We start from the raw sequence: 27,141 nt of genomic DNA on the forward strand, positions 1-27,141 counted from the left end.
CGATTTCCATCTCCGCAGGTCGTCAAGGACCGACCTGCGACAATCCTTCCAATTAACTTGCGACCAACCATCTAATGAAGGAGTCAGGTGTAAGCAGAGATATCGAATGTGGTGCTCCGTCCAGCGATACGGGCAGATCTGCTCCAGTGGGGGGACTTCGGATTTGGGGATTGTAAGGTTGAGTGCCCAGGACTTGCTGTGATTAATTTTCAGGTCAGAGGCACGCTCAAAGAGGCAAAGCGTAGAATGGACCGCAGGTAAGGACTCTCGAGGCTTACTGAGGGTAAGAATGAGATCGTCCGCATAGAGCGCCACTTTATGGTCCTGTCCCCCCAGTGGGATGCCATGAATGTCCGGAGCACGACGGATCATATCTGCCAGGGGTTCAATCGCCAGGGCGAACAGTAAAGGCGAGAGTGGGCAGCCCTGCCTGGTCCCTCTCCCTATACTAAACGGTTCCGTTAGCTGTCCATTCACGCCGACCCTGGCCTTTGGCGCAACATAGGGCGCCATAATTCTAGTGATCATCTTTGGGCCAAGGCCCATTCTACAGAGGACTGCCCGGATGAACGACCAGTCCACCCGGTCAAACGCTTTTTCAGCGTCCAATGAGAGGAGGCAGGCCGGGATCTGCCAGTGGTGTGCCTTCCCCACCAGATGAGCCACCCTACGCACGTTATCAACTCCCTGACGGCCGTGTATGAATCCCACCTGATCTGGGTCAATCAGGTCAGGCATATGAGGGTCCAGTCGCTTCGCCAGCACTTTGGTGTATATTTTAAAAACGGTGTTTAGTAGAGGTATAGGGCGGTATGACGAACATAATGTGGGGTCTTTCCCAGGTTTCGAAACTAAGGCAATTTCTGCCATTCACATATCCGGAGAGGGACCCAGTTCGTCCGAGAAAGAGTTGAAGAGCTGGAGAAGGTAAGGCCCCAGCTGAGCCTGAAATATGCGATAGAAGGAGAGCGGAAGCCTGTCCGGACCCGTCGCTTTCCCCAGGTGAAGCTCACGAAGAGCTGAGGTCACCTCCTCCAGTGTTATCGACTCCTCCAGGAGTTCCGCAAATTGGGGTTGCAATGCCGTCCCCCCATACTGCTCCAAGACTTCCTCCACCACTTCAGGAGGCGGCGTCTCTGCAGCGTAAAGTGAAGCATAGTAATCCCGGAAAGCCTGGCATTTATCCGTAGCCGCCGTAGCCCTGGACCCATTTGGTAGCTGTACATTCGCTATATGAGACTTAGCAGCTCTGACCCGCAGTCTCCTCGCTAAGAGTCTCCCAACCTTGTCTCCCCCTCAAAATGTCTGTTTCAAAGCCAAAAGGGAGCCTTTCGCCCTATTCGCACGCAACAACCGCAGTTGGCCTCGAAGATTCGCCAGGTGTCGTCTCGTTTGTAGAGTAGTGCCACCCTGATCTTGCGCCTTTGCCTTCTTTAGGGCCTCCACTAGGCCATCCTCCACCGCTCGCGCCTCTCGCAATCACAAGGGACGTAATATGGCCCCGGATCGTGGCCTTAAAGGCGTCCCAGACCACTGGGAAGGGCGTCTCAGGTAAGTCATTGTTCTCAAAATAGAAGGTAATGGCCTCACGGATGTCTTCCACATTTGCTGCATCCCAGAGGATACTTGGCGGCAAGTACCATCTCCGTTCTCGGGGAGGGCCCGCACCCGTGTCTCGAAGGAGCAGTTCCACATGAGCGTGGTCTGAGATTGAGATGTCTGACATCTCCACCCCCCTCACATCCCGGACGAGGTCGTGCAACACAAACACATAGTCGATGCGAGAGTAGGAGCGGTGAGCACTCGAGTAAAATGAGTACTCTCGTTTATCCGGTGAGAAATAGCGCCACGCATCGAACAGCCCTAAGTCCCCAATCTGCTTGCGAAGAGCCAGAGACATTGCTCCAGCCCCACTGAAGGAGCCCTCGCTCTGATCCATCTTTGGGCACCACACCATGTTCAAATCCCCCCCCCGAATCAGTGCAGGGCTGCCCTGTGGTATCTGATCCCGCAGGAGGTCCCGGAGGAAGCGATCTGAGCCTGGTTAGGGGAGTATACATTACACAAGGTTAATCGGCGACGTCCCACCTCAACACTCACCCTGAGAAAGCGGCCATCGCCACTTCGAAAGGGCCTGCCCTCCCCCCGCCTGATGCCAGCCCTGCACAAAATCGCCACTCCTGCTGTTTTCGTATCCACCGCTGCCCAGAACTGAAGAGGGTACAGAGGGTGAGCCATGCGCCCAGTGTCAGCCTGTAGGAGGTGGGTCTCCTGCAAGAAGATGATATCCGGATTGTGAAGCAGGAGATAGTGCCAGACCTGTTTGCGCTTGTTGGGCGAATTAAGACACACAGTTCGACCAGGGTCGGCGCTGTCCAGAACCCCAGTCCTCGCCGTCTGTCGAGAGCCTCTGCCGCCGCTCACAGAGGCGACCTCATGCACCCGCCCCGCAGCGCTCTGAGGGCTCCAGAGACCCACAGCGCGCGCAGGCCTCTTTCACGATGCTCAAGATGGCGGGCACGGTGTCCGGTGGAGTATCTGCTGCCACTCCGCTGCACAGATGGGCCGCTGACAGGACTCCCGTGGTCCGCACTCCAGGACTGCAATTGCAGGGGTGCCCACAGCACTCAGAGCCCAGCACCCGGGCCGCAATCTCGGACCGTCAGGCACCACAAAATGGCGGAGTCTCCTCGCCCGATCCGCAGCGGGGACCCAGCACCTCCGCTCGTCTGCTGCTCGCCGGGACAGGGAGAGGGTCAGCCGCAACTGGTCAGCAGAGCGGCACTCCGGGGGCCCACCGGGAGTGCATCAGCAGCGCTCTCAGGCTCGCGCTCCCCTCCCGGTCGACCAGGGTGATGTCGATGGCAGGCCGGAGCTCCAAGATGGCGGGCACCACTCCGATCCCCCGGTCAGCGCCGCTAAGGAGCTCTCTCTCTCCGCTCTCCCGTCAGCTCTCTCAACCGGACCCCGCTCCGAGGCCAGCAGCCCCCACCAGCAGGCTCCGGGGGTGTGTTGAAAGCCCTCTGACTCCGCTTTAATCGCTTATAGATGCTGGGAACGGCGGGAGCTCCAACAGTGCACGTCTGCTCACCTCGCCATGCAAGCCACGCCCCCCGACTTTACCATTTTTGAGAGATTTCTCCTGACTAGGTTCAGGCTAAATCTCCTACACCGTTTGGTTGACTTTCCAACGAGAAATAATTGGGACCCAGCACTACCACCTTGTCCGTGTGATGAGATGTCTACTCAGGCAACCATTCATACTTTCTTTTTCTGTAAATATTATAAGGGGCATAGAAAGATCTGGTTGATCCCCTTACTAAAACATATGGGCATCAGAAGATGCCGCCCAGCCTTGTTAGTTTTGCAGTTTTTTGGGGAGGAGTGGACATCGAAGTATATAGTTAAATTCCTGAAATGTATTTTTAGACATCGATTGAACCTGTAAAAATCACTTTTTAATTAGTTGCTTTGGCAAAAACAGAATCCCTATGCAAATGTGAAATGGTGAGAAGTCCCCTATGTTGTACTTTTGATAATGATAATGTATTGAATTGTAAACCTTTTTAACATTAATTGTGAATTGATTTTTACCTGCGTAATTGCTTTTATGGTTTTTATACATGCCAAAAACCGAATAAAGAACTATTCATTCATTCATTTAGTATAACTAGACACCACAGATTTTTAAAAGGAGTGTTCCAATCAATGTAATGAAACCAGTATTCAAAAATGGGTGCTATTTATCTCTGTAATTGGATAGCTCATTCCAGCTTCACCCAGTGGTGACACCTCTTTAGCCACTTCTTGTTGCTCTGCTCCTTTGCCCTGCTGCTACTTATATTGTACTTCCGGGTCAGGTAGTTGCTTGCTGGGCCATATGCATACTGGAGTTGGACAGTCCTGGAGTTGTGTGGAAAAGTAAATTATGCCATGTTCTGTGTCCCTACGCGTCCTCCATCATATGTTATGTGTGCATGATTAATATGCATATGTTATTCCCCATGTTCGATTAAAGACGCAATTACAGTTGTGTCCACCTCTAGTATGTCAGTTTCCAGTTCTCGTGAATACTACGAATATCAGGCCTATGTAAAGCTACGTTGCCACGTTTCTCAGTGTGCACGTTATTCCATTGTAAAGTCCCCGTTTCTAGGCCTCAAAAGGGCCCGGACACCAGATTCAGCTCCTGTCTCCTGAAGCCTCGCTGAGGAGCGATACAGCCCCCACCTGTATCCTCGACCCTTCACTTACTTCCTGCCTCGCAGTGCCCGGCTTAGCCTGGCTCTGCCTCTGAGTCTGCCAAGAGTATGTTATGATTCCAGTTATCAGTTCAGCCCTCCTTCTCTGCATTCCTAAGCTACTGAACTGCATCAATAGTTTCCGTCATTGTCTAGCCTTTACGTCTCCATGTAAGAGAAATACTGCATTTAATGGTCATTTATTATTCTTCATCACGCACTACATGTAGAATAATGCATGCTCCAGTCTTAGAGTCTGTTCGCCTTTACCCCGATAACTTTTGGATTCTATCAACATGTTCTCTAAACATCAGATACTAGATACTGTTTAGGTACATGTCGCCCTGACTCTCCAGACTTCAGTCTCTGCTCCTAGCACAGAGTTCGTAGCCCTCAGCTTCTCCTAGTAACACGTCATTGCCAGTTTGCGCGCACCATCAGGTTAGAGGTCCCGGCTCCTTAGGTAGCCCCCTCCATGGTTTCCACCCCATTCATGACATATTCTGTTACGTTTGCATCACATGTCTATGTATACGCCCTGTTACACCTTTTTTCACCCTTATCTTTCGCGACTGCTACGCGTCATGCCTATTGCTCCACCCACTGCTACGCCTATTGCAATGTAATGCTATGTGTTTGCGTTATGTATATATGCTCATGTACTGTTATTAAATACCACGCTAGCCTTCTTGTCCAGATCCTGACCCCGGCAGCGCTGCCAGGGCTTGCCATCCTATTCCTGTGCAGGTGGTCCTGTTCCTGTCCTTATGCTGTATTAAACCTGCAAAACTCCTACTACCTCGAATCTTGACTCTTATTTATTGAGCTATCTGTTATTCATTTATGCATTCAAAAAGATAGGTATTATTTATTTATTTACCACGTAATGGCGCCCGAACAGGGACTTGCCCTTTCCCCACGCGCCGGTGAAGCCACGCCGGCCCCCTGACCCTCTGCAGCCGTGACGGAACCATACCGTGCACGTGCAGATATTTCTGCTTCAAGTATCCCTCAGGCCCACGGAGGAGACGGAGGAGGCGGTCCAGCATCCAGACGAGGCGGTGGAGGAACGCGGCGAGTCCCGACCAGAGCCCAAGCCGAGAGTTCAAGGTCCGAGGTATCTGGAGGTCCACCCGTAACTGAAGTCCGAAGTTCGTCGTCCGTCGTCGTAGCAGTCCAGTCCAGTCCGAGGCCTTCCGTTCTTGCTGCCCGGTGAGTACCGTTACTGGGGTAGTATCTAGACAGGGTCAATTTAATTGACTCTGGTCCGTGGGTTGGTGGTACACAGACCCACAAACGAAGTGTCCACTTCGGTGGATGCGGGTCCTGACGTGTCTCTTTATGAGACCGGTAAGTTTCGTACTGTTTCAGCAGTGCATCTAGTTTCTGTTCTAGTCAGTTCTGTTCTCGAGAAAATTCATGTATTCTGTGTTTCGTATTCCAGGTAGTATTCTGTTCGAACTGTTATTCTAAATGTTCTTCATGTATTTTGATGTTGTGGTATGAGTGTGAAGTAATTATTGTGTTTATTGTGTAATTACGTATTGTGTCTCAGTTACAGTTCAGTCATGCCCTTGTTTTCTAAGTTACGTCAGTTAAAAACTAGAAAGGGTCTGCTGGAAGCAGCAGTTCCAGTCCCGCCTAGGGACAGTCCAGGTCATTTTATGTATCAGAAGCATGGCATAAGTGCCATATTATATCTAGATTTATGGGTAGAGTATACCAAACAGTTAGAGGAAAAGTATAGATGGCCTGTGTCAGGCACATGGGATGCCGAGTGCATCATGAGAGTAGAAGAGGCATTATGGAAAAAGAAAGCCAGACAGTCACAGAAAGATGCCATCGAGTTATGGCGCAAAGAAGCTCATAAAAGAACGGAAAAAGAAATCAGAAAGTCAGAATTAAGTAGAGAATCTTTAGAACGAGCCCAAGAAAAAGAACTAATCGAGATAGGTGAACAAGTTAAAGCCGAACAGTCAGTCAGACAGAGGAATGCCCTTATTAAGGGTATGTATCCTCTTCTTGCCGAGGGTTTGCCAAAAGCGACCCCAGAGGCATTCAGTAATTTCCCGCCACCATTAGTTCCGACCAAGCTACGTCACAAACCGACCGCAGCTGATATTTTCATTTCGTCCTATTTGGACGACACAGTCCCAGAATATGCAAATCCTGTTCGCGCTCCGCCAGTCCCTGTAAATCAGGCACTTCCCGTTCCTCCAGACACCGGGGTACCCCTTGCAGTACCTGCTACGGTCCCCCAGGTCCAGTCCGCCATACCAGTTCAGCCCGCATTTCAATTTCCCGCCACACTAGTACGAAGAGTATCAGTTGACGATTCTAGTTTAGGGGCCGCAGGGGGAGGTCCTCCTCAAACCCCGCCGCCACACAAGCGTTTAACATTAGTCGAATTACATGCTCAAGCGTCACAGCGCACGCCCAGATATCAGTCTGTTGCAGAAATAAGGAAAGCCCTTAATGAATGCGGCTATGATCCAGTCCCAGGCGAGGATAATATGGTTTTATATTCATTACGCGTAAGAAAGGTGGCCGAGTATCTAGTCACCCTACCAAATATGAAAGAAGATCTAGACAGAATATATCGTTTCATCCGTACAGGGGATGATCCAGAAAGCATTGGCGAAGTCATGTCTCAAAGGAAAGCTGAGATCCAGCTCATGATACTAAAGTTTTTGATTAATTGTTTAATAAGAGAACAAGATTACCCGTCCAAAGATCAAGTCGAAATGAGAACCCTGACAAAGTGGAGTGATAATATAGCCGAGGGTAAGCACAAGACCATCAGTGCTATGGAAAGTATGTACAAGAAAATCCGTAAAGAAATAATAAAGTTACACGAACAGCGTAAAGCAGCACAAGTAAGCGAGAAAGAAAGTAACTCTGATACTGAAGAGGTAGACGACGAGAATCCCGCCAGAATAGCGTATGTAGGAAAATCTAGATTTCCAGATCGCCATTTACGCCTAGAACACAAGTCAACTTTCCATCATCCAGCACCAGAACAAGGTTCTCTAGAACAAGTGTTTCAAGCTACCGATCACATTCTGAAATCACGAATCGGTTACAGTGAGTTAAGTACTATGCATGAACAAGAACTAGCCCGATCAGCAGTCCGATGGATTACTGATTCTACCACTTTTCCAGACGAAATAGTGGCACAAATGTTTCTGAAACTGCCCCCAGCCGAGCAGCGACTGGTGGGTATGTATATGATCCAGCACCTCATTACATTGTATGAGGGTCAGCACTCTGATCCAGGCCCGTTACATGATATCCTGAACGAGTTACTCCAGTATAGATGGAAAGGTCTAGGTACCGATTTAATTAGTGTCATTCTAGAACAGCGTCACAAATATAGAACGTTTTTGAACCCGCATTTTGTTCATGTCTCACCCCCAGAAAGTAAACCATTTTACATGGAGAGACAGAATCCGTTACGAGAAGTCCACCCAGTTAGAGGAACGGGTGGCGAACTAGAACGAGTGTTTGTTTACACCCCGATCACAAAGATGGAACTCTTAGAGATGAAAAAATTAATTCCCTGTCATGATAAAGATCCAGCAGGGTTCCATCGAGAATTAAAAGACATGCTCCGTATGGGAGAATACACGTATCCAGATATAATTAAAATGTTAAAGGTTCTGCTGCCCGCAGGGGTGTATGAAAAGCTCAAGGAAAAAGAATGGGAGGTGGGAGAGAAAAAGATAGATTGGGCAGTTCTAGAAGCTGAAGATAAGGCACGAGTACCAGGTACCGGTCTTGGAGCGAAATGTAAAGAATTACCTGAATTATTGATTCAAGTTTTACCCAGATTGTTAACAACGAAAAAGGAAGACTGGGATGCAATCTCAGCCTGTAAACAGAAACAAGACGAAGACATTAGTGATTTTTATTCTAGATTTGAGAAATGTTTTAGCATCAACAGTGGCCTCAAGACAAGTAGTGAGTCATACCCTCACCTTTTTGTTACTAAATTAGTCGAGAATTCAAGTCCACCAATTAAAAATCGAGTTTTGAAAGTCGAAAGTACCTGGCAAGCTAATACCCCGTCCCAGATGTTACAGATGCTCCAATACCACCAGAATAGAATCAGGGAAGAACAAGAACACGAGAGAAAACGTATGAAAGACACGAAAATGAAAGTACTAGTTGCACAATCTATTCCACAAGACAGTCAGAAGAGGGGTCCGAATCAAGCCAGTCATCCTGCAGCTCCCGTTAAAGGGAACTGCAATTATTGTAAACAGCCAGGTCATTTTATAAACGAGTGTGCAGTTCTGAAACACAACATAGCTACTGGTAAGACTAAAGAAAGACCACGTCCACCTAGACAAGAACAAGTTTCACAGACTCCTCAGCCACAGAATGCACCACAGACAGTTACAGCACCGCAGCCCATCGCTGCAACACAGCATGTTACACAGCAGATGTACCAGTATGCACAGTCCGAGTATCCAGAGTATCAGCCGTATTCATGAAACAGCCTAGAGAGGGAGGTAGGCTTGCCTCTCATCGAGATACCTGTAGATCAAGAAGGTCCCTATGTTCACAGTCAAGTATTAGGGAAAGACAGAAAGTTTTTGATTGATACAGGGGCAAGTAGGACCACAATTAGCCACGCCGAAGTTCCAGGGGCTCCGCTCTCAGGCTCAAGAAATGTTTCCCTTGGATTTTCAGGAAAACCCATTGTAAATGAAATATCAAAGCCAGTTACTCTAGAAGTAGGTCCATTGTCCCGTACTACTGATCTGTTACTTACTAAGTCATGTCCAGAAAATCTATTAGGCATTAAAACACTGAAAGAATTAGGTGCAGTTATATGCTGTTCCCCAGAAGGAATACGATTGTTCCTACGTGACTTCAAGGGTCACTATGTATTACGAGATTTTGATCCAAGATTGTCCAATGTTCCGCAGCATTTATGGGCACAAGGTCCAACTGATGTAGGTTACATGCAAATCACACCCCATCGTGTGACTCTCAAGCCAGGTGTAGTGTTACCACGAATCAGACAGTACAGATTGCCACCTGAGGCTGTAGCAGCCTTATCCAAAATTGACGAGCTCATCGCTCAAGGAGTGGTTGTAGAAACTGACTCCAATGTATGCAATTCTCCGATCATTCCTGTTATGAAACGTACTGATCCAAATGCACCCCCAGTATATCGATTAGTGATTGACCTACGAGAACTTAATAAATGTATTATTCCCCAGTAACCAGTGGTCCCAGATATCTCTTCCCTATTAACAGCCATTGATTCCGAAGCCATGTTCTTTACTGTAATCGACCTCAAGAACGCGTTTTTCAGTGTTCCCATTCATCCAGACAGCCAGTTTCTTTTCGGATTCTGTTTAAATGGAAGGAGCTATATGTTCACACGAGCTCCTCAAGGTTTCACGGAAAGTCCTAATATTTACAGTCAAGCACTCAAGAGACAACTAGACAACATTCACATGCCAACTGACACTGCCCTGCTCCAGTATGTCGATGATCTATTGATCACAGCCCGTTCTGAACGTGACTGCGAGCGAGCGTCACTGACGGTTCTGTATTTCCTAGCCGAGATGGGGCACAAGGTGTCCCCTTCGAAGCTTCAATTCTGTGTCCAGCAAGTGGTCTACTTAGGACACTTACTGTCCAAGAGGGGTAGGCAGTTGACACCTGACCGTATTCAGTTAATAGCGAGTCTTCCTCAGCCCAAGACCCAGAAGGAGGTACGTGCTTTTATCGGCCTTACTTCTTATTGCCGACAATGGATTCCTCAGTATGCATTTCTAGCCAAGCCACTGATACAGTTAATGACACAGGAGGCAGCCGTACCGACTGTTCTCCCTTGGACATCTGAACATACACTTAGCTTTAATGAGTTAAAGAAAGCTTTATGCCAAGCTCCAGTTCTAGCTACACCAAACTACAGTAAGCCTTTTACACTTTTCGTCACTGAACGTGAAGGTACAGCATTATCTGTTCTCACACAAGATCAAGCAGGACAATACAAGCCCTGTGCCTATTTTTCGAGCACATTAGATCCTGTAGCCCAGGCTCTGCCTGCGTGCCTCAAGTCAGTTGCAGCCACAGCACTAGCTATCAGACAAAGTGATTCCATAGTATTAGGACACTCCCTGACAGTACAAGTTCCACACTCTGTGGATGTTCTTTTAAACCGAACACAAACCCAGCACTTGACAATTGCACGTTTAACAGGTTATGAATTGACACTGTTCCAGCCACACATAGAAATCAGACGCTGCAACGTTCTCAATCCTGCTACACTGTTACCATCAGCTAATCCAAATCCTGCCACACATGACTGTGTGGAAGTAGTCAACATTACGACAAAGCCAAGACAAGATCTGACAGATATTCCATTACCAGATCCCGACCTGACACTTTATGTGGATGGTTCATGCATGAGAACAAGTACAGGAGAACTAGTCGCCGCGTATGCAGTGACCACTGACACTGAAGTTATAGAGACACACCGTATTGACACCCTGTCCGCTCAAGCAGCAGAGCTAGTTGCTCTGACACAAGCCTGCATACACGCTAAGAACCGGAAAGTTAATGTTTACACAGATTCACGTTATGCATTTGGAGTCGTACACGACTTTGGAGTGCTCTGGCAGGAGAGAGGTTTCATGACTTCTCATGGAACCAAGATTCAGCATGGTCTCCTTATTCAAGCTCTGTTAGATGCAATACATTTACCGACATCCATTGCTATCATGAAATGCAAGGCACACACGAAAGTTACTGACATTATCTCTCAAGGTAATGATCTAGCAGATCGCACAGCCAAGCTTACAGCTCAGACTCCAGACATTCCAGTTAACATGACACACACTCTAGATCCGACTACATGTATGACAGTTAAGGACCCTACTCAAGATGTCATAGATATCCAGTTACATGCTACTCCCGATGAAATCAAGAAATGGTCCGAACAAGGAGGGGTCCAGACAGATCAGGGATGGATGACAAAGGGTAGAGCCACATGGTTTCTCCCCGACTCTATGGTTAAAGTCATTATTAATACCGCACATAGTCCAGCACATCTAGGAGAGAAAGCTATGTTAGACAGTATCCAGAATATTTGGTTCAACAAGCATTTACGAGCTGCAGCCAAGCAGAAAGTCCGTACCTGTATGATATGTTGTCAGTTCAATCCAGGTAAAAGTGTCCCGGTGGAACAAGGTGGATTCCAACCTCCTGACCACCCTTTTGAAGTCCTCCAGATGGATTATATTCAGATGGAGCGATGTCGAGGTTTCAAGTATGTCCTCGTAGTTGTATGCGCTTTGTCCAGGTGGACAGAAGCATATCCAGTCCCAGATTACACAGCCGCGACCACTGCCAAGCAGTTGGTTCGTGAGTTCTTCCCCCGTTATGGACTCCCTAGGGTCGTATATTCCGATAACGGCCAGCCATTCTCCTCAGAGTTAATGAAGCATGTTTCCCTTTTGTTAGGGTACCAGTGGAAGTTCCATTGTGTACGCCATCCTGAAGCAGCCGGTCTCGTAGAGAGACATAACCAGACCCTGAAAATCCGCATCGCCAAAGTATGTAAAGAGAAAGGTGTGGACTGGCTAGTAGCTCTGCCAGTCGCTTTGTTCTATATGCGCATGGTCGCACATTCCAGATCAGGTCTGTCCCCGTATGAGGTCGTTTTCGGCCGCCCCCCTAACATGTGGGGTACACCCAGACCCCGAAGTATTACCGATGTTTCAAGTAATATGCTGACAGATTACCTAGCTTCCTTGATGTCTGCCCTCAACTCTTGTCGTTCACAGGTTGCCGCCGCATTTCCAGACAATACCGAGGTGGCACCGCATGAAATCGTTCCCGGATCCATGGTTTTAGTGAGAAATTTTGACCGCTCAAGTCCGCTAGAGCCTCGCTGGAAGGAGCCCCGACAGGTCCTCCTCGCCACCCGCACAGCCGTGAAGTTGGAGGGACGCAAAGGCTGGGTGCACCTTTCGCACATAAAGAAATTTTATGGATTGAAGCCCGTTTCAAAGAACATTTCTCAGGATTTGAAAGACTGCCAAAGTACTATTCTCAAGGACTGTCCCGCAAAGAACAATGATACTGCACCCTCCCTGTTAGAGAAAACTCCGCAGCAGGAGTATAAGTTGAAACTCCGGTCTAGTAAAATAAGTCAGCCAGTTTGATTGTCTAAGTCCTCCCCTAGGTGAAACGGTTAGACTGTTTCTGACATGTATAAAATAGACCCCCATAGTGAGAGAGTTAGTCAAAACTCAATCCGATGTATCGTTTTTCTAAGTTTCATATTATTTCTCAGCATTATGATTTCCTGCACCAGTTATGCATTTTACCTGTATTTTCCAGTTTCTCATGTATATAAGTCTGCCAATGCTACAGTAGAGCATACGTTTAGTGATCTGCCGCCTCATGAACTCTCTTACCGCCTCGCTATGCGTAATAATTCTTTTATCCGCATGTTACATTATTCACACCAGACCAGCAATGCCACTAATTGTTGGGTGTGTGGTCGACTCCCCCCTTTTCAGACACCGAAGGGAGTTCTGCCACTCTTTCCTTATCCTTTTTCACATAATGGTTCGTGTGGAGCATGGTCCACGTTAACGTCATCCTCAATAGATATGTCTTTTCTTAACAGTACATGTTTTCCAGACAAGCAAGGTCTTCCCCACAGAACAGGGTTAGATCTAGAAAACGAAGTTTACAATTTAGGTAATTATTCTTCGAATTTCATGGTCCTGAATGTTCAGTCTGATACTACTCCAGACTTACCTACTATTTCAGTACTACCAGTCAAAGGTGAATTATGTGTCCGAAATAATGGTTCCGTACATGTAGGACATAGTGATTGTACTACTATTGTCAAATATAGTGACAGTGGGAAATCTATTTTCAAAGCTTCACGTCATTCATATTTTATTTGTGGTCAAACCGCATATGTTCGTCTGCCCCTCGATTGGGAGGGAACCTGTTACATTGCCTTCCTACTGCCACTGGTTTTTCTAGCCCCACCCGACTACCATAGGAATTCCCACCTAGTACATACTAGACACAAGAGAAACCTCCCGATTGTCGATTATACTGAAACTGCTCTAGAACAATATATAGATATCAATAAAGGTGTCTTCCCTTATTTAGGTACAGTCGTGAATAGTAAACTGATACGTAGATTAACCAGAACACTCGAAGCAGTAGTAATTGAGACTACTTCTGCTCTAAGTAATTTAACCGAAGAACAATCCTTTATGAGAATTGTCGTGCTCCAGAATCGTCTCGTCCTTGACGTCATACTGGCCGATAGGGGCGGGGCATGTAGAGTCATCGGATCTAGTTGCTGCATTTTCATTCCAAATAACGCGCCGTCTGTTTATTCAGCTATAACCAGACTACATAAAATTGCCCATCTGTTACACCAAAATCCAGGCACCTGGACATGGTCCGGTTGGTTCTGGAATATAGTTTCCGCCTGGGGATGGAAAGTCTTGTCCTTTCTAGGTATTGCAGTAGCGATCATATTCAGCTGCTGCCTCTGTATACAATGTGGCCCTGCGATTTGCGGCATTTGTGCTACCTCTTGTATTCCTAGTCCCAAGCCCCGTTCTAAATCCCGTTCCAAGAAAATTCGAGACGAGCAAATGATACTGTATGAAATGATAGATGGTATCATGGATATTGATGTTTCCTGAAGGAAACGTAGTGACAAGGAGGGAATGTGGAAAAGTAAATTATGCCATGTTCTGTGTCCCTACGCGTCCTCCATCATATGTTATGTGTGCATGATTAATATGCATATGTTATTCCCCATGTTCGATTAAAGACGCAATTACAGTTGTGTCCACCTCTAGTATGTCAGTTTCCAGTTCTCGTGAATACTACGAATATCAGGCCTATGTAAAGCTACGTTGCCACGTTTCTCAGTGTGCACGTTATTCCATTGTAAAGTCCCCGTTTCTAGGCCTCAAAAGGGCCCGGACACCAGATTCAGCTCCTGTCTCCTGAAGCCTCGCTGAGGAGCGATACAGCCCCCACCTGTATCCTCGACCCTTCACTTACTTCCTGCCTCGCAGTGCCCGGCTTAGCCTGGCTCTGCCTCTGAGTCTGCCAAGAGTATGTTATGATTCCAGTTATCAGTTCAGCCCTCCTTCTCTGCATTCCTAAGCTACTGAACTGCATCAATAGTTTCCGTCATTGTCTAGCCTTTACGTCTCCATGTAAGAGAAATACTGCATTTAATGGTCATTTAATATTCTTCATCACGCACTACATGTAGAATAATGCATGCTCCAGTCTTAGAGTCTGTTCGCCTTTACCCCGATAACTTTTGGATTCTATCAACATGTTCTCTAAACATCAGATACTAGATACTGTTTAGGTACATGTCGCCCTGACTCTCCAGACTTCAGTCTCTGCTCCTAGCACAGAGTTCGTAGCCCTCAGCTTCTCCTAGTAACACGTCATTGCCAGTTTGCGCGCACCATCAGGTTAGAGGTCCCGGCTCCTTAGGTAGCCCCCTCCATGGTTTCCACCCCATTCATGACATATTCTGTTACGTTTGCATCACATGTCTATGTATACGCCCTGTTACACCTTTTTTCACCCTTATCTTTCGCGACTGCTACGCGTCATGCCTATTGCTCCACCCACTGCTACGCCTATTGCAATGTAATGCTATGTGTTTGCGTTATGTATATATGCTCATGTACTGTTATTAAATACCACGCTAGCCTTCTTGTCCAGATCCTGACCCCGGCAGCGCTGCCAGGGCTTGCCATCCTATTCCTGTGCAGGTGGTCCTGTTCCTGTCCTTATGCTGTATTAAACCTGCAAAACTCCTACTACCTCGAATCTTGACTCTTATTTATTGAGCTATCTGTTATTCATTTATGCATTCAAAAAGAGAGGTATTATTTATTTATTTACCACAGTTGGACATCAAGAAGGAGCACAGCAAGTAATTGGAAGTGATGTTATACATCACAGCTGCAGTATGCTGAAGGAGTCGCTATTCCGGGTTAAGGATGGCCACAGCCCGCTTTCCTTCAGCCTGCCATCTTTCTCCATGACCGTGCATACATTTTCCAACTCTCTCCCTTGCATGCTTCAACTTACTTTCTGTGTTGCGATATCTGTGTGGCTACTCTCCTTGGAGGCCCCCTACATGCACCCTCTGTGTTGCTCTTTCCCTTGTGTGTGTTCTCCCTGTAAACATCCTGGTGTTGTGTTGCTCTCTCCCTCCAATGCTTGCACCCCACCCCCTTACTCCACACTTCATTTCTCTCTCTCTGTGCCACCCCTTATTCCGGCCCCCACCGCACTTTGTATCTCATTGTGAGCTTCCCCTCACTAATTACCCCCTGTACTCCATGTTGTTTTCTCACCATATGTGTGTTTCCACAGAAACCCCTCCTCTGCACTCTTTGTGGATCTCTTCCTCGTGTGCTTCTCGCTCCCTGAATTATTTTGGCCGATGCTACAGCATTAGTACAAAAAAAATCTTTTTGCTGATGCTGCACAGCATCGGCAAAAACAAAGGGACTAAAAAAGTGAGACCTGTTGGCTTTGCCTGTTCTTGTTTTTGTAGTTATGTTTTAATGTAGATGTGCCTCTCTGTGTACTTGACTATACAATTCCTGCATCCACCCAGTCTTAAAGAATCCACCCATTCCTTATTCTCATTTATCAGTCTAGTGGCTGGCATTTGTCCATGTTTTGGTACATTGATATGGCTATCCAGTTATCTCTACCTTCTGTCTATAAGTTTAATGTTATTTATCTGTCTTTGTCAGTCCGTTGTCCTTCCATACATCTATACATCTATTCATCCGCCCATTCATTGCCCGTCTATGCGTGTCTTTCTGTTCTTTCAGTCTGTTCCCCGATTCCCCTGCAACCATCCGCCTGTCGGTCCAACCAACCGTATTTCTGTCTGGCTAGATGGATTAATATCTGTGTATAGCTTTATATTTTTCTTTGCATAAAGATATGTATATTGTTGGTGCCCACATGTTGTTCACTATATTACCACACCAGGAGTAGTGTACTATCACTTCCTCGTGCATGGCATCGACCCTCTTTAGTAATAGTCTCCCGGAATCCTGCTTCGAAAACTCACGAGAACCACACACTGACAATTTTTCTTTTGTTTTGCCCTCTTTTGAGGGGGGAAGTTCTGGGTGCATGTATGCCCTGTGCAATATAGGCACGGACGTCCTATAGGGATTGCTGCTGCGACCCAGTGGTGCAGAAGGTGATGCAAAAGGGGATACAGATGGAGATGGGACCAGGGGAGGACATGCAAAGTAGAGGCCAGCTCCCCCTGACTCTGCAGCCAGAGCCTTGCTGACACCTGAGACTGGGAGAGCACACAGGAGGGCTGCTGGAACAGAGTCTGTTGTCTTTCTGGAGATAGGAACACTATCCCCAGACCCATCCAGAAGAGAGCCGCCTACAACTTCAGAGACTGGGAGGCCTGAAGGGAGGAATTCCGGTGATTAATAAGGATACAAAAGGAACTCTGCAGATTACAGGCCTGATGAACATCCTCCATAGCATAGAGAAAGAAGGAGAAACAATTAGCCATTCATCAAGGTAAGGATGTACATGAATACCATGTGAATGGAGGATATGCACCGGGGAGCAATGAGCTTCATAAAAAACCCTTGGCACTGGCGAAAGGAAGGAACTTGAAGTACTGGTAGCCCACAGCAAACTGCAGAAACTGCTAATCTTCTGGATGAATGGGAACATATAGGTAAGTTGCCATCGGGTTGAGGGAGACTAGGAAGGACCCCTGGTACACCAACTGAAGAACTGAACGCAAAGTCACCATCTTGAAACGGCAATGTGGAATGTGCAGATTCACACTCTTCAGATCCAACACAGGGCAGAGGTCGGTGGTCTGAGTCTTGAAAACCAGAAAAAGAATCAACTGGTACTCCAGCCCCCTTTCCTAGGGCAGAACCTGGATGACAGCCTGTTACTCCAAGAGAAGCTTAACACCCTCCAGCAAGGCCGCCCGCCACACAGGATCCCATAGCAAATGAATCTCCTTGAAAACCTGAGCCGGTCGAGACAAGAACTCTATCTGGTAACCTGAGGTCACCGTCTGAACCACCCAGGTATCCGAAAGACCCTGGCAGTGGTGAGAAAAAAAAGCAAATGCGACCCCCGGCTGTGAAAGGCAGACAGTGGTTGCTTAGGAGCAAAGGAGGCGATAGAGGACAGAGACCAGGGCTTGGGACTTCCTCTGGCCCCTTCCTCTAAAGGGCTGGTGAGCACCTCTAAATTGAGGAAAGGCAAAAGCACAGTGATAACTAAAGCCCTGAACCCGAGAGGGCATGCGAACAGGAGCCACCAGCTTCCTATTCTCAGCCGACTGCTTGACCATATCCTCCAGCTGAGGGCCAAACACCTTAGCCAAGACCATCTATTTTGTGAGGACTCCGCCGGCCAAGTACACATCCGAATATGGCGACAAGCTGCAATAGAAGCCCCAGCAACCGCACACAAATTATCAAAGATGTCTGTTAAATAGTAAACCTGGAGCTCTTTCAGGGCCAACAGGGTGCCAGTTAAAGAGCCAGGGCCTAGAAATCCTTCAAAAGGGACTGAACCATATAGTTTGTGTAGGCAGTCTCCCTAACTGAAAAATTGGAAGCTGCGTAAGATGGCTTAACATCCCCTTTAACCTTCTTATCAACTGGCTTGGAAGGAAGGGCATCATCAGAAAGAACCATGCCCTGTGAAGAGAGGCCAGTCATCATACATCCACTTTTACAAACACAGGGAATTCTTCAGAAACCCCTCCCCAAAAAGCGATCAAAGGCAGTCTTTTCAACATCACGCGACTCATGTTCAAGAACCTTGTGGACAGCAGAACATGAGCAAATCAGTTGGAGAGCTCAGCACTCTGAACAAAACAACCCCTCCGGCCCTCATCTTCCTCTGGATCCTCCAAATCAGCAACTGGTTGAAATGGAGGCACCTTAGCAGGAGGACCATCTGCCTCCTGTGCCTGAAAAGCAGCCTCCACTGCCTCATTAGACAAAACACGGAGGGCATCCAAAGTAGGGACACCTGTGGAGCGGCCAGCAGCAGACTCCATCATGATATGCGCAAAAAACGGGCACATCCTGCAACAGCCCCTTTCTAAGGAAGCAAAGTCTCAAGGCCCCGGCCTCTCGCGGGAGAGGCCAGCCAGCAGGATGCACGCGGAGCAGTAGAAAATAGCTCAGATGGGTGGAGCTCTGTAGGAGGAAGGAAGCAGTAGAAGAAAGCGGAACAGACACACTCTACAATGCCACCTGCTACCAAAACCAACGCCATAAAGAGAAGGCAGCAAGCCACAACCGCATATGAAAAAACAAACCAAGGCAGTGGAGCTACTAAAGCAAGCCGCAACCTGGTCCGCAAATGAAAAAACAAACCTTCATGCCGCAACCTTGTCCACACATAAAAAAAAACAAGCCGGGGCAGCGCGGCTGCTAAAGCAAACCATGACCCCGCTCATATATGGAAAAACAAATCAAGGCAGCGCGTTTGTTAATGCAAGACGCGAGGCATAAATAAAGAAAAAGTGGTTGCTAAGCTGAAGCTGCAACTTTTTAGAGATTAAATCTTTCATGTGTGGCCCACATGAAACGAAAGAACAAAATATGATTATAAAATCACTTCCCCCTCTCACCAACCCCATTTAGATCATGCTTCGACATCTGTTCCAAGCCCACAGGCCGACACTTGCGTGGATGTGCATGAGCAATTTTTTTTTGTCGCTGAGTGAGGTAAGTGTACAGGATATAATTTGAGACAAGCTGGGCGGGGGCTTATGGACTTTTTAAATGTGTATTCGAGCAGCCTCTTTCGTAATTATTTAATCTCCAAGGTTAGAAACCTAGAGGTTGATCTTGTGATGCCCAGGGTTTTATTTGACATTTATGTTTCTCTGTCGCTTTAGCGTTTACTGGATCGCCTTTGCAACATGTTTGCATTGTGAATAGGAGTAGCTGCATCGTACATGCAACATTAGTCTGTTTCTGTTTGTTTTTAGTTTACTGAGTTTATTCGTTGTGATAAACATACAATACAGACCGTTCATAGATAATAGGATTTACAACATCCACAAGCACACAAAAAGTATACATGCGAGATACACCCAAGCACTGAAGTAAACTCGCAAAAACCCAGTTACACTGAGACGTGGAAATGCAAGCAGACATAAAGAATATAACAAGCAGTTGTATATCAAGATCCAAACACAAATGCATGCACACCCTGCCCCAAATGCGCACCCAGCGAAGCATAATTCCCATAAACCCCACAAACACACATATGAGATATCTAGCCGTACTAATGCCAGTTAACTCCCAGAAAGACTGGTGGAACAGGGACAGAAATGCCCTGCTGCCTACCAACAGGTACCTGCGCTCCGAGTTGGCCAAGTTGTGTGATCACATGCAAACCGTGGGATCTGTTGGTGCCCAGGTCTCATCTTCACCACACTGTGTTCCACAAGCTGGGTAGGAACAGGAGAACACCAACCATTCTTCCAGAGCTGCACACACAGGCAGCAGGCTGAAAGTAGAGAAGCTGTACTTCGCGCAGATACCAAAGGGAGAGGCCTCGCACTGCTTGGGCGGAGGGTTGGAGGCAGAATGTTGGTGTCTGCACATTTTTTCAGCCTCACTATTTTGTTGGGACTGTGTCTGAGATAAAGAATGAAGAGAACAACTTGAACGTATCTATCCCATTTCATTGAATAAGCGGCCATGTTTTAAGGGAACTGTCAGACAATGTTTATCTCTCACACAAAAGTCGTACAGAACTATAGAAAACCGAGGGTATGTTTATTCTTATTTCAATATTTAAATGTGGATCTTTTAATTTTCTATCCGTTCAATAAAAAAAAAAAATGGTTCGCAAAGGGTCTCTTTAAAGAGCGAAGAAAAAAGTGATGCTATAAGAAGTAACTCTAAACTATATATTTCAAAATTAGGAAATGGGACCCCTTTGGTAAGGTTGCCTTGGTTCCAATAGGACGGGGGCATTGGAGTAGTCACACCGATTTGATAGTCCTATTTTGGTCTCCATGCTGACTTCTATTGATTTGTGTTCAATTTGCTTTCGGCTTTGACACATCCTCTCTCCATAGTTCGGGTATATCTACGAACAGTTTGTGCCTTGTTCCTATGTCGGTGTGCAACCAGCTGGCAAAAGGAATATTGCCTTATTCTGATCAACTGTGGCAAAATGTATGTTGACCCTAGTTTACTGTTCATCAGAGGCACAAATTTGGCACCTCTTTTTCAATTGGCTAGACCCTCTGGGTCGTCACATCTTGTATAGTCTACAGGGGTAAGTAAACATTCTGTAAATATTTTCGCATTAGACACAGGCTTGCTCTCAGTATTATATTGTGTATATGGGAAATCAGTGTCTGTGACAAAACAATATTTTTAATATCATAATCTTGATCGCTGATGACCGGTTCCGCAAGTTTTAGACAGGCAATCCAGCTTCAGTGACCGCCAGCTGTAGCACTAGAACGCGCATTGTGGTTTGTGTTGCGTTCCTGAGATAGCCATTGAAGGTCTTGCTAAAGCCCATCATATGTCAGAGGGATGCAGACTGCTCTTCAGAAGCAGAGGGCGTGCAAAATTGTCAGAGAGCAACAATTAAGACAAGTCATGCGGTCGAAATGGAAATAAAAATGCGAACGCGGAGCATGCATCTGTTTTGCCCTCTGCCTCGGGAAGCCAATGAAGAGCTCAAACTGTGGGAAGTTTGCTTTGGGATGGGGGAAGGGAAGGGAGGAGTGGGTAGGATTTCCAATCTGGAGCCAGTAAACAAGCTAGGAGCACACCCTCCTACGTCACAGGAAACCAAGATGGCTTTGGCCTGTCCAGATGGGCCATCCTAAAACTGGACAGTGCGGTAACAAAAAGCCAGATTTTCAATCACGCGCCAACGTTTAACATACAGGATGACGCAAGCCAATTGGAAACGAGCGTGGCTTAAAGTTCCCTTCTGAAACTGGGTAGATTCCAAGAAGCCCTTGTAGAGCGAGCAGGGCATGCGTGCTGCAATGCCAGGCAAGACCTAAAAAACTAATAGGTTAACATAATTCAAAAAGTAGCCTGCTAACGTTATCCTACAGTTTACTTAATTCTGGTGATACAACATTAAAGACTACCTTTAGATATGAGTTTATTCATTGTCACTCAGTTGATTGTTAGCGCTAGACTATTTTTCAATAATAGCTTAATGAATTGTCTGCTTAAGTTATGCTGAGCTGTTAATTAAAAAAACATGTGAATATATTTTCCAGACACCTTCAGCAGTAAATAAGATAAGACAACTACTCAAGGAGAAACCTGATCATGTAAGTTTGTTTGTTTCTTTACAGACCGAAATGGAGTGCACATTGTGGCACTTGTTTGTGTGTACAGTTGGGATGAATCCCATTTTTAGATTGTGTGCTCCTTGTTATTAGGATGTATAGCTGTTTTAAACTGTATTTAAATAGCTTAATTAGTTTTAATATTATTATTTATGTTGTTAGCAGTTTGATTTTGTTAATGACTCTGAAATATCTCAAAAATCAATTAAAAAAACATTAATTTTAGCTTGTAGGTAAACTGATGCAAGCTTTAATAAAACAGTCTTACAATGTGAGCACAGGAACATTGCGTTATTGAGCAAATGTTGCTTTGGTCATTACATTTTATGTTTACATGCTTCGAAAGTGGTGTTCAAATAGAAGTTTGGATATTTTACATTTAAGGCTTCAGTGTGAGGTCAGGAAAATTCAAACAATTTTTCAAAATATATATGTAAGAAAAATTGCAACATACTAAACCATTCCTAAAAATTACGCTAGTTGTCGCCTGCTTTCTCACAACTATTTTTATGTGCTTTTAGAGTTGGGAACTACCTGCCCAATGTTTGAATGCCCTCAAAAAACTTATGAGTTTGAGAGTAGTCACAGTATTACACAGGACCAGTAAATCGCCACAGACCTCAAGAATCTTTTTTCCATGTCATTTAGTGTAATAAGTTCCTCTGACTTGACTTTACGGACACACAGGTAGATACACACACATACACAATGTATAGCTGTATCTGTTTTTTTGTCTCAGTCCTCGTGTATGTCTTCTCTCTCTCTTTCTCGGTCTAACTCTCCCTGTCTCTGACTTTCTTCTTTGATCTCCGTATCTCTTTATCTCACTCTAACTAATTTAAAGGCAGGGTTACTGCTGTTTTCACCCAGTGGATGGGCCAAAGACATGCTCACTAAAAAATTCTTTTAACAAACTGAATTTGTTCAGTTCTTTACAGTTTATTTAAAATCAGATTGAAAAAGATTATTTTCAACAGACTTGTATAAATGATGTGGCAATATAGTGAATTGATAAGTGGCGAAGTAGTCGTCCCCAAATAAGAATAACTGGTGAAATGGAAAGACTGAAGTTGAATTGGCCCTGCTTTTTATGGAACTCAAGTTGTACTCTTACGGCTGCAACGTATTTGTCTGGAGGGTAAACTTAGCCAGTTTAGCGGTGTCATAATTTTTTAGTAATCAGTTTAAGGCAATTGTTAATTCATGTAACACCAGATCATTTTATAGAATTATATGACCCCAAATAAAATGGTGTGATACGGTCTTTTGTAGGGGAGAAATGCTGGCAGACCAGCCAATGTCTTATGTTACCTTTATTCAGTAACGTATGTAGTGCATGGCAGATACTAATAAGTACTATCCGGGGAAAACCAGGATGAAGACTGAATTAAATTTATACTAAATCTTTCATTTTGTGGGTAGCTAATTTAACATGCGTGTACTTTTGAAAACTACGCCTTTTGTTCAGTTAATTGGGTATAAGCTGATCTCCCACAGTGTTCTAAAGGGCATAAGATTAACTTTGAACATGATATGCCTCTTTGTGATTCTAAAGTAGGTAAAATGCAATTGCTTTCAAGGTTCTGTGGCCACATGATATCATGATAGTTAAACTAAAGACCAGTCGGAGGTGTGGTTCACTAGCTTGAAGGTCGTGAACTGATGTAATTTAATTTTAGTATGGTATGAGTGGGTGTTAGGTGACAAAGCTATTTCTTGTCCAATACATTGCAGATTATTTTTCATCTTGATTTTTTTGGGGGGAGAGACGCCATGTATCCTGCCATAACCATCTTCTCTTCTCTTTCCATCACCTTAGGCCTATCCCATCTTCCTGTTGTGGTGTTCCGTACTTGTACCCTTCCAGTGCACCACTGTGTTTTTAAACCTCTTGACTTAACCATATCCCTTCTGTTCTTCCCTTCCTCATTCCCATTTCCCTGTTCTGTCGTTCTTCTATGTGCATCTTTCCACTTTCCCCATCTGTTCTAGTTCCTGTGTCGCAATAGTACATTCTTTAAGTTACCCCTAAAAAGTCTTATTTCATTTTTTTCAATAATGATACTTAAAATTTTAATCGTTTAGGAATTGTAAGAAAAATGTGTGTACCTTCTGTGACTGTTCGGAACCTATGAATTTGTGCAGGGTTACAAGTCCTCATTTTCTCTGGATTCTTTACTACGGTTTCTCAAATCTTAATCCTATCTTTCATCAAGCTGACCCAAGGTCCCTGTGTACTCCTCAAACCTCAGAACATCTTTGCAAAGGTTATTTTGGAATATCTAGATTTTTTACAATGTAGAGGTCTGTGATGGTGTGGATATGATACTTTTGTAGGTCAGTATTTTCGACCACTGTGTAGTGCCATACAACCACTAGGAATAATCATGAAGCCATTAGTGCAAAAGGAACACCAGTTATTAACAAACTATCATCTTATTAGGTTCGCCAATCTAGCACCTACCCTATGCACTGTGTAAATGTTAAAAGTAGGGGAATCTTTAAAAAAATAAAAAAATAACCGCAGTATGGTTAGTAACTTCTCTTTTTTTTATTTATTTTGAGTTAAGTAGCCTTGAATGTTATGGAAAAGTATCTTCAATTCCGGTTAGCGGGATATTTGAGCTGTTTTCAATTGGAAAAACAGGGATTGCAATTTCATTAATCAGAGTAGGAATCTGAAAACAAGGAAAACACTTTATTCTAGTTTTTAATAAGTACTTTCTTAAAACAGATTGGTTTGAAAATTGGTGTCCGTACCAGAGGTTGCAACGGGCTGTCTTATTCGCTAGAGTATACAAAAGGAAAAGGAGAGTCTGATGAAGTAGTTGTTCAAGACGGTGAGTGTAAAACATTTCTGCAGGTTTATTTTGGTTAATCAGTCAAAAGTACCTAAATGAATGAATACATTATATTAAAATGTCAAAATACTTTGCCATTGCCTTAATTTCCACTGCTAAATTACTATGCCCCACGTAAAGAGGTTTTTCTGGCTATTCCATTGTGTAGTTAAGCTATTATGAATTTCTTTTCAGCTTATCTTGAAGAGAAAATCTATTTTTTTTTATGTGTGCAATTCTGGCAGTTCCGCATATTATTTCAGAAAGAGTGAAGCAAAACGAAAACTTTGAGGCCCTTTTACTGCACATAAAACCTTTCTTCTTTTGAATTTCAGAGCACTTCCCTGTGTTCTCTTATTTTACAGTTGTTCATCCATATAAAAATACAAGTTGACCTTTGTCATTGTTGAATTGCCTAGTTTTTATTCCCTGTGTCAAACAAACGCGTTTTGGAGATCTTAAATGTTGATTACTTGACTTTCCAATGTTTGTTTATTTATTTTTTTAAACATATTTATTGTTTTGCCGCAAGGAGAAGAACATAACTAGCATGTCACCATCAAGCAATATCCCCGCACCTCCCCCCTCCTTCCACCAAAGTCTAATACCCCAGTATCGTAGAACAGATGCCCCTCCATTGTTTGCAATTCATCAGTTCGTGTAGACACAATCTCCTCATCTCGAGCAACACTCCCCCTCCCATCAGTCAAACATATACACATTCGGTACTCATCAAAGTCCTCCATCTAGGCCATGATAATGTCTCCATTTGCCCCACACCCTACGGAACTTCTTCGGGCACCCTCTCGCTTTATATGTGACCCTTTCGGCAGCCATATATATGTCCATTCCCCTCCTCCATTCCCTTAGCTGGGGTATATCGCCACTTCCTGGCTATGCCCCTTTTGGCTACTACCAGGGCTAGAGCTAAGAATATCAGCAATGGACGAGCCAGGTCCACATCGTTGGTCATTCCTAGGAGAATGATTTTCGGGTCTAGTGGAATGTCTATCTCCAACACCTCACCCAGTTCTGCGGTGACCTCGCCCCAGTATGCCTGAATATGTGAGCATGACCACAGTATATGCAAGAAATCTCCACTGTCATGTCCGCATCGCAAACAGCTAGGGTCGGACACTCTCCCCATCTTAAAGAGCCGCACTTTATCGAAATACGCCCTGCGTAGGATCTTAAATTGTATTAGCCGGAGACAAGACTTAATTGCTTCTTCTCTATGAAATGGCCTGAAGCGAAATGAGTAAGAGGGTCTGTCGCCATGGGTGTGACAAACACATCCAAAGGAGGAACAAATGGCACCATTCACCACACAAGTAAAGCAGTTGGAAAGACACAGGAAGGAATCATTTAGAAGTGGTGGGCGTGACCAAACTACTTGTACGGAATATAGCAAGCCTCTCCGAGCAGCGAATGCGCGCTGACTCAAGGCTCGACCTGAAAAACCCTTTTGCTTTCAACATGTAGTCAGTCTTCACAAACTGTATAAAACCGAACTCAGGACTTCATTCTCCCAATTAGTTTGGATCTGGTGCCATCTGGTGCATCGTTATTTATATGGTGGGTGTCAAGGGTCCAGCAGCCTCTTTGCTGTTGAATCCACGTAGCTGCTACAGGGGTGTGGAATTCAATAAAAAATCTTCTTATCCATGAGGCAGATTGCTTCATGAATCAACAAATTATGACAGCAGTCTCATTATATAAGAGTTGTGGTATAGCCTCTCTAAATATGCCATGGCTCATATGTTATGTTATTATAATTTGTATAGCGCAGCGTATACCCTTGGGTGTCTTGGCGCTTTCTGCTCTCCAAACTGTAATTGCAGACAACTATTACTAAAAGAGCCATGTCTTTAGTTGCTTTCTGAATTCGAGGAGAGAGGAAATCTTCCTAAGATATTATGGAAGGGAATTCCATTCTTTTGTGGTATTGTAGCTGAAACTACTCCCACCCCAACTCATTTTTTTGATCCTGACAGTTGGCATCAAATTGGTGTTGGCCGATCGTAGAGGTCTGTTAGGTGAGTACCATCTGAAAAGGTCACATAGAAATTCCGGGCCTTCTTTGTGAATCACCTTGAATTTTACCCACTGACCAACTGGCAGCCAGTGCATGTCTCGAATACCTGATCTAACAGATTGATATTTGGGAATATCTAGTACCAGTCTTGCCGCTGCATTTTCTACCACTTGCAGCTTTGAGAAGAGTGGATTGGATATTGATGTAAAGGCCATTGCACTAATCAAGTTTTGATTAAACTAGAGAGGTCAAAACCGTCTTTCTAGTTTTTATTGGAATAAAAGGGAGTATTTTTCTTAATTTTAATCCTAAAATACGCGGAAGACACCACCTTAGATACTTGGGGCTTCAGACTCAATTTGTCATCAATGATAACGCCAAGATTCTTGGCTTTGGTTACCGGTGTGGGAGGGGGCCCAAGATTGTCTGGCCACCACTCTGGGCACCAAGGCAGAAAGAGATTGCCAAACATGATCACTTCCATTTTACTAGAATTCAGTTTCAGGCAATGATTGCCCATCCAATCACTCAATTTAATCATACAGTTGTGAAGTTTTTGAGAGTGATTGATATCCTTATCCACTGCCGAGATTACCAACTAGGTATCAT

General features: G+C 45.2%; 1 protein-coding gene across 1 annotated transcript in view; it reads left to right on the top strand.

Moving 5' to 3' along the window:
- The window catches only part of ISCA1 (iron-sulfur cluster assembly 1), a 52,536-nt gene that overhangs the window by 13,825 nt on the left and 11,570 nt on the right, over nt 1–27,141 (top strand). The window contains exons 2-3 of the mRNA XM_078675709.1: nt 21,586–21,639; nt 24,392–24,497. Of these exons, the coding sequence (XP_078531835.1) occupies nt 21,586–21,639; nt 24,392–24,497 (160 nt within the window). The remainder of the gene's footprint in view (nt 1–21,585; nt 21,640–24,391; nt 24,498–27,141) is intronic.

The sequence above is a fragment of the Lissotriton helveticus genome, chromosome 2_1 (genome assembly GCF_964261635.1).
Source record: "Lissotriton helveticus chromosome 2_1, aLisHel1.1, whole genome shotgun sequence".
Classification (NCBI taxonomy): domain Eukaryota; kingdom Metazoa; phylum Chordata; class Amphibia; order Caudata; family Salamandridae; genus Lissotriton; species Lissotriton helveticus.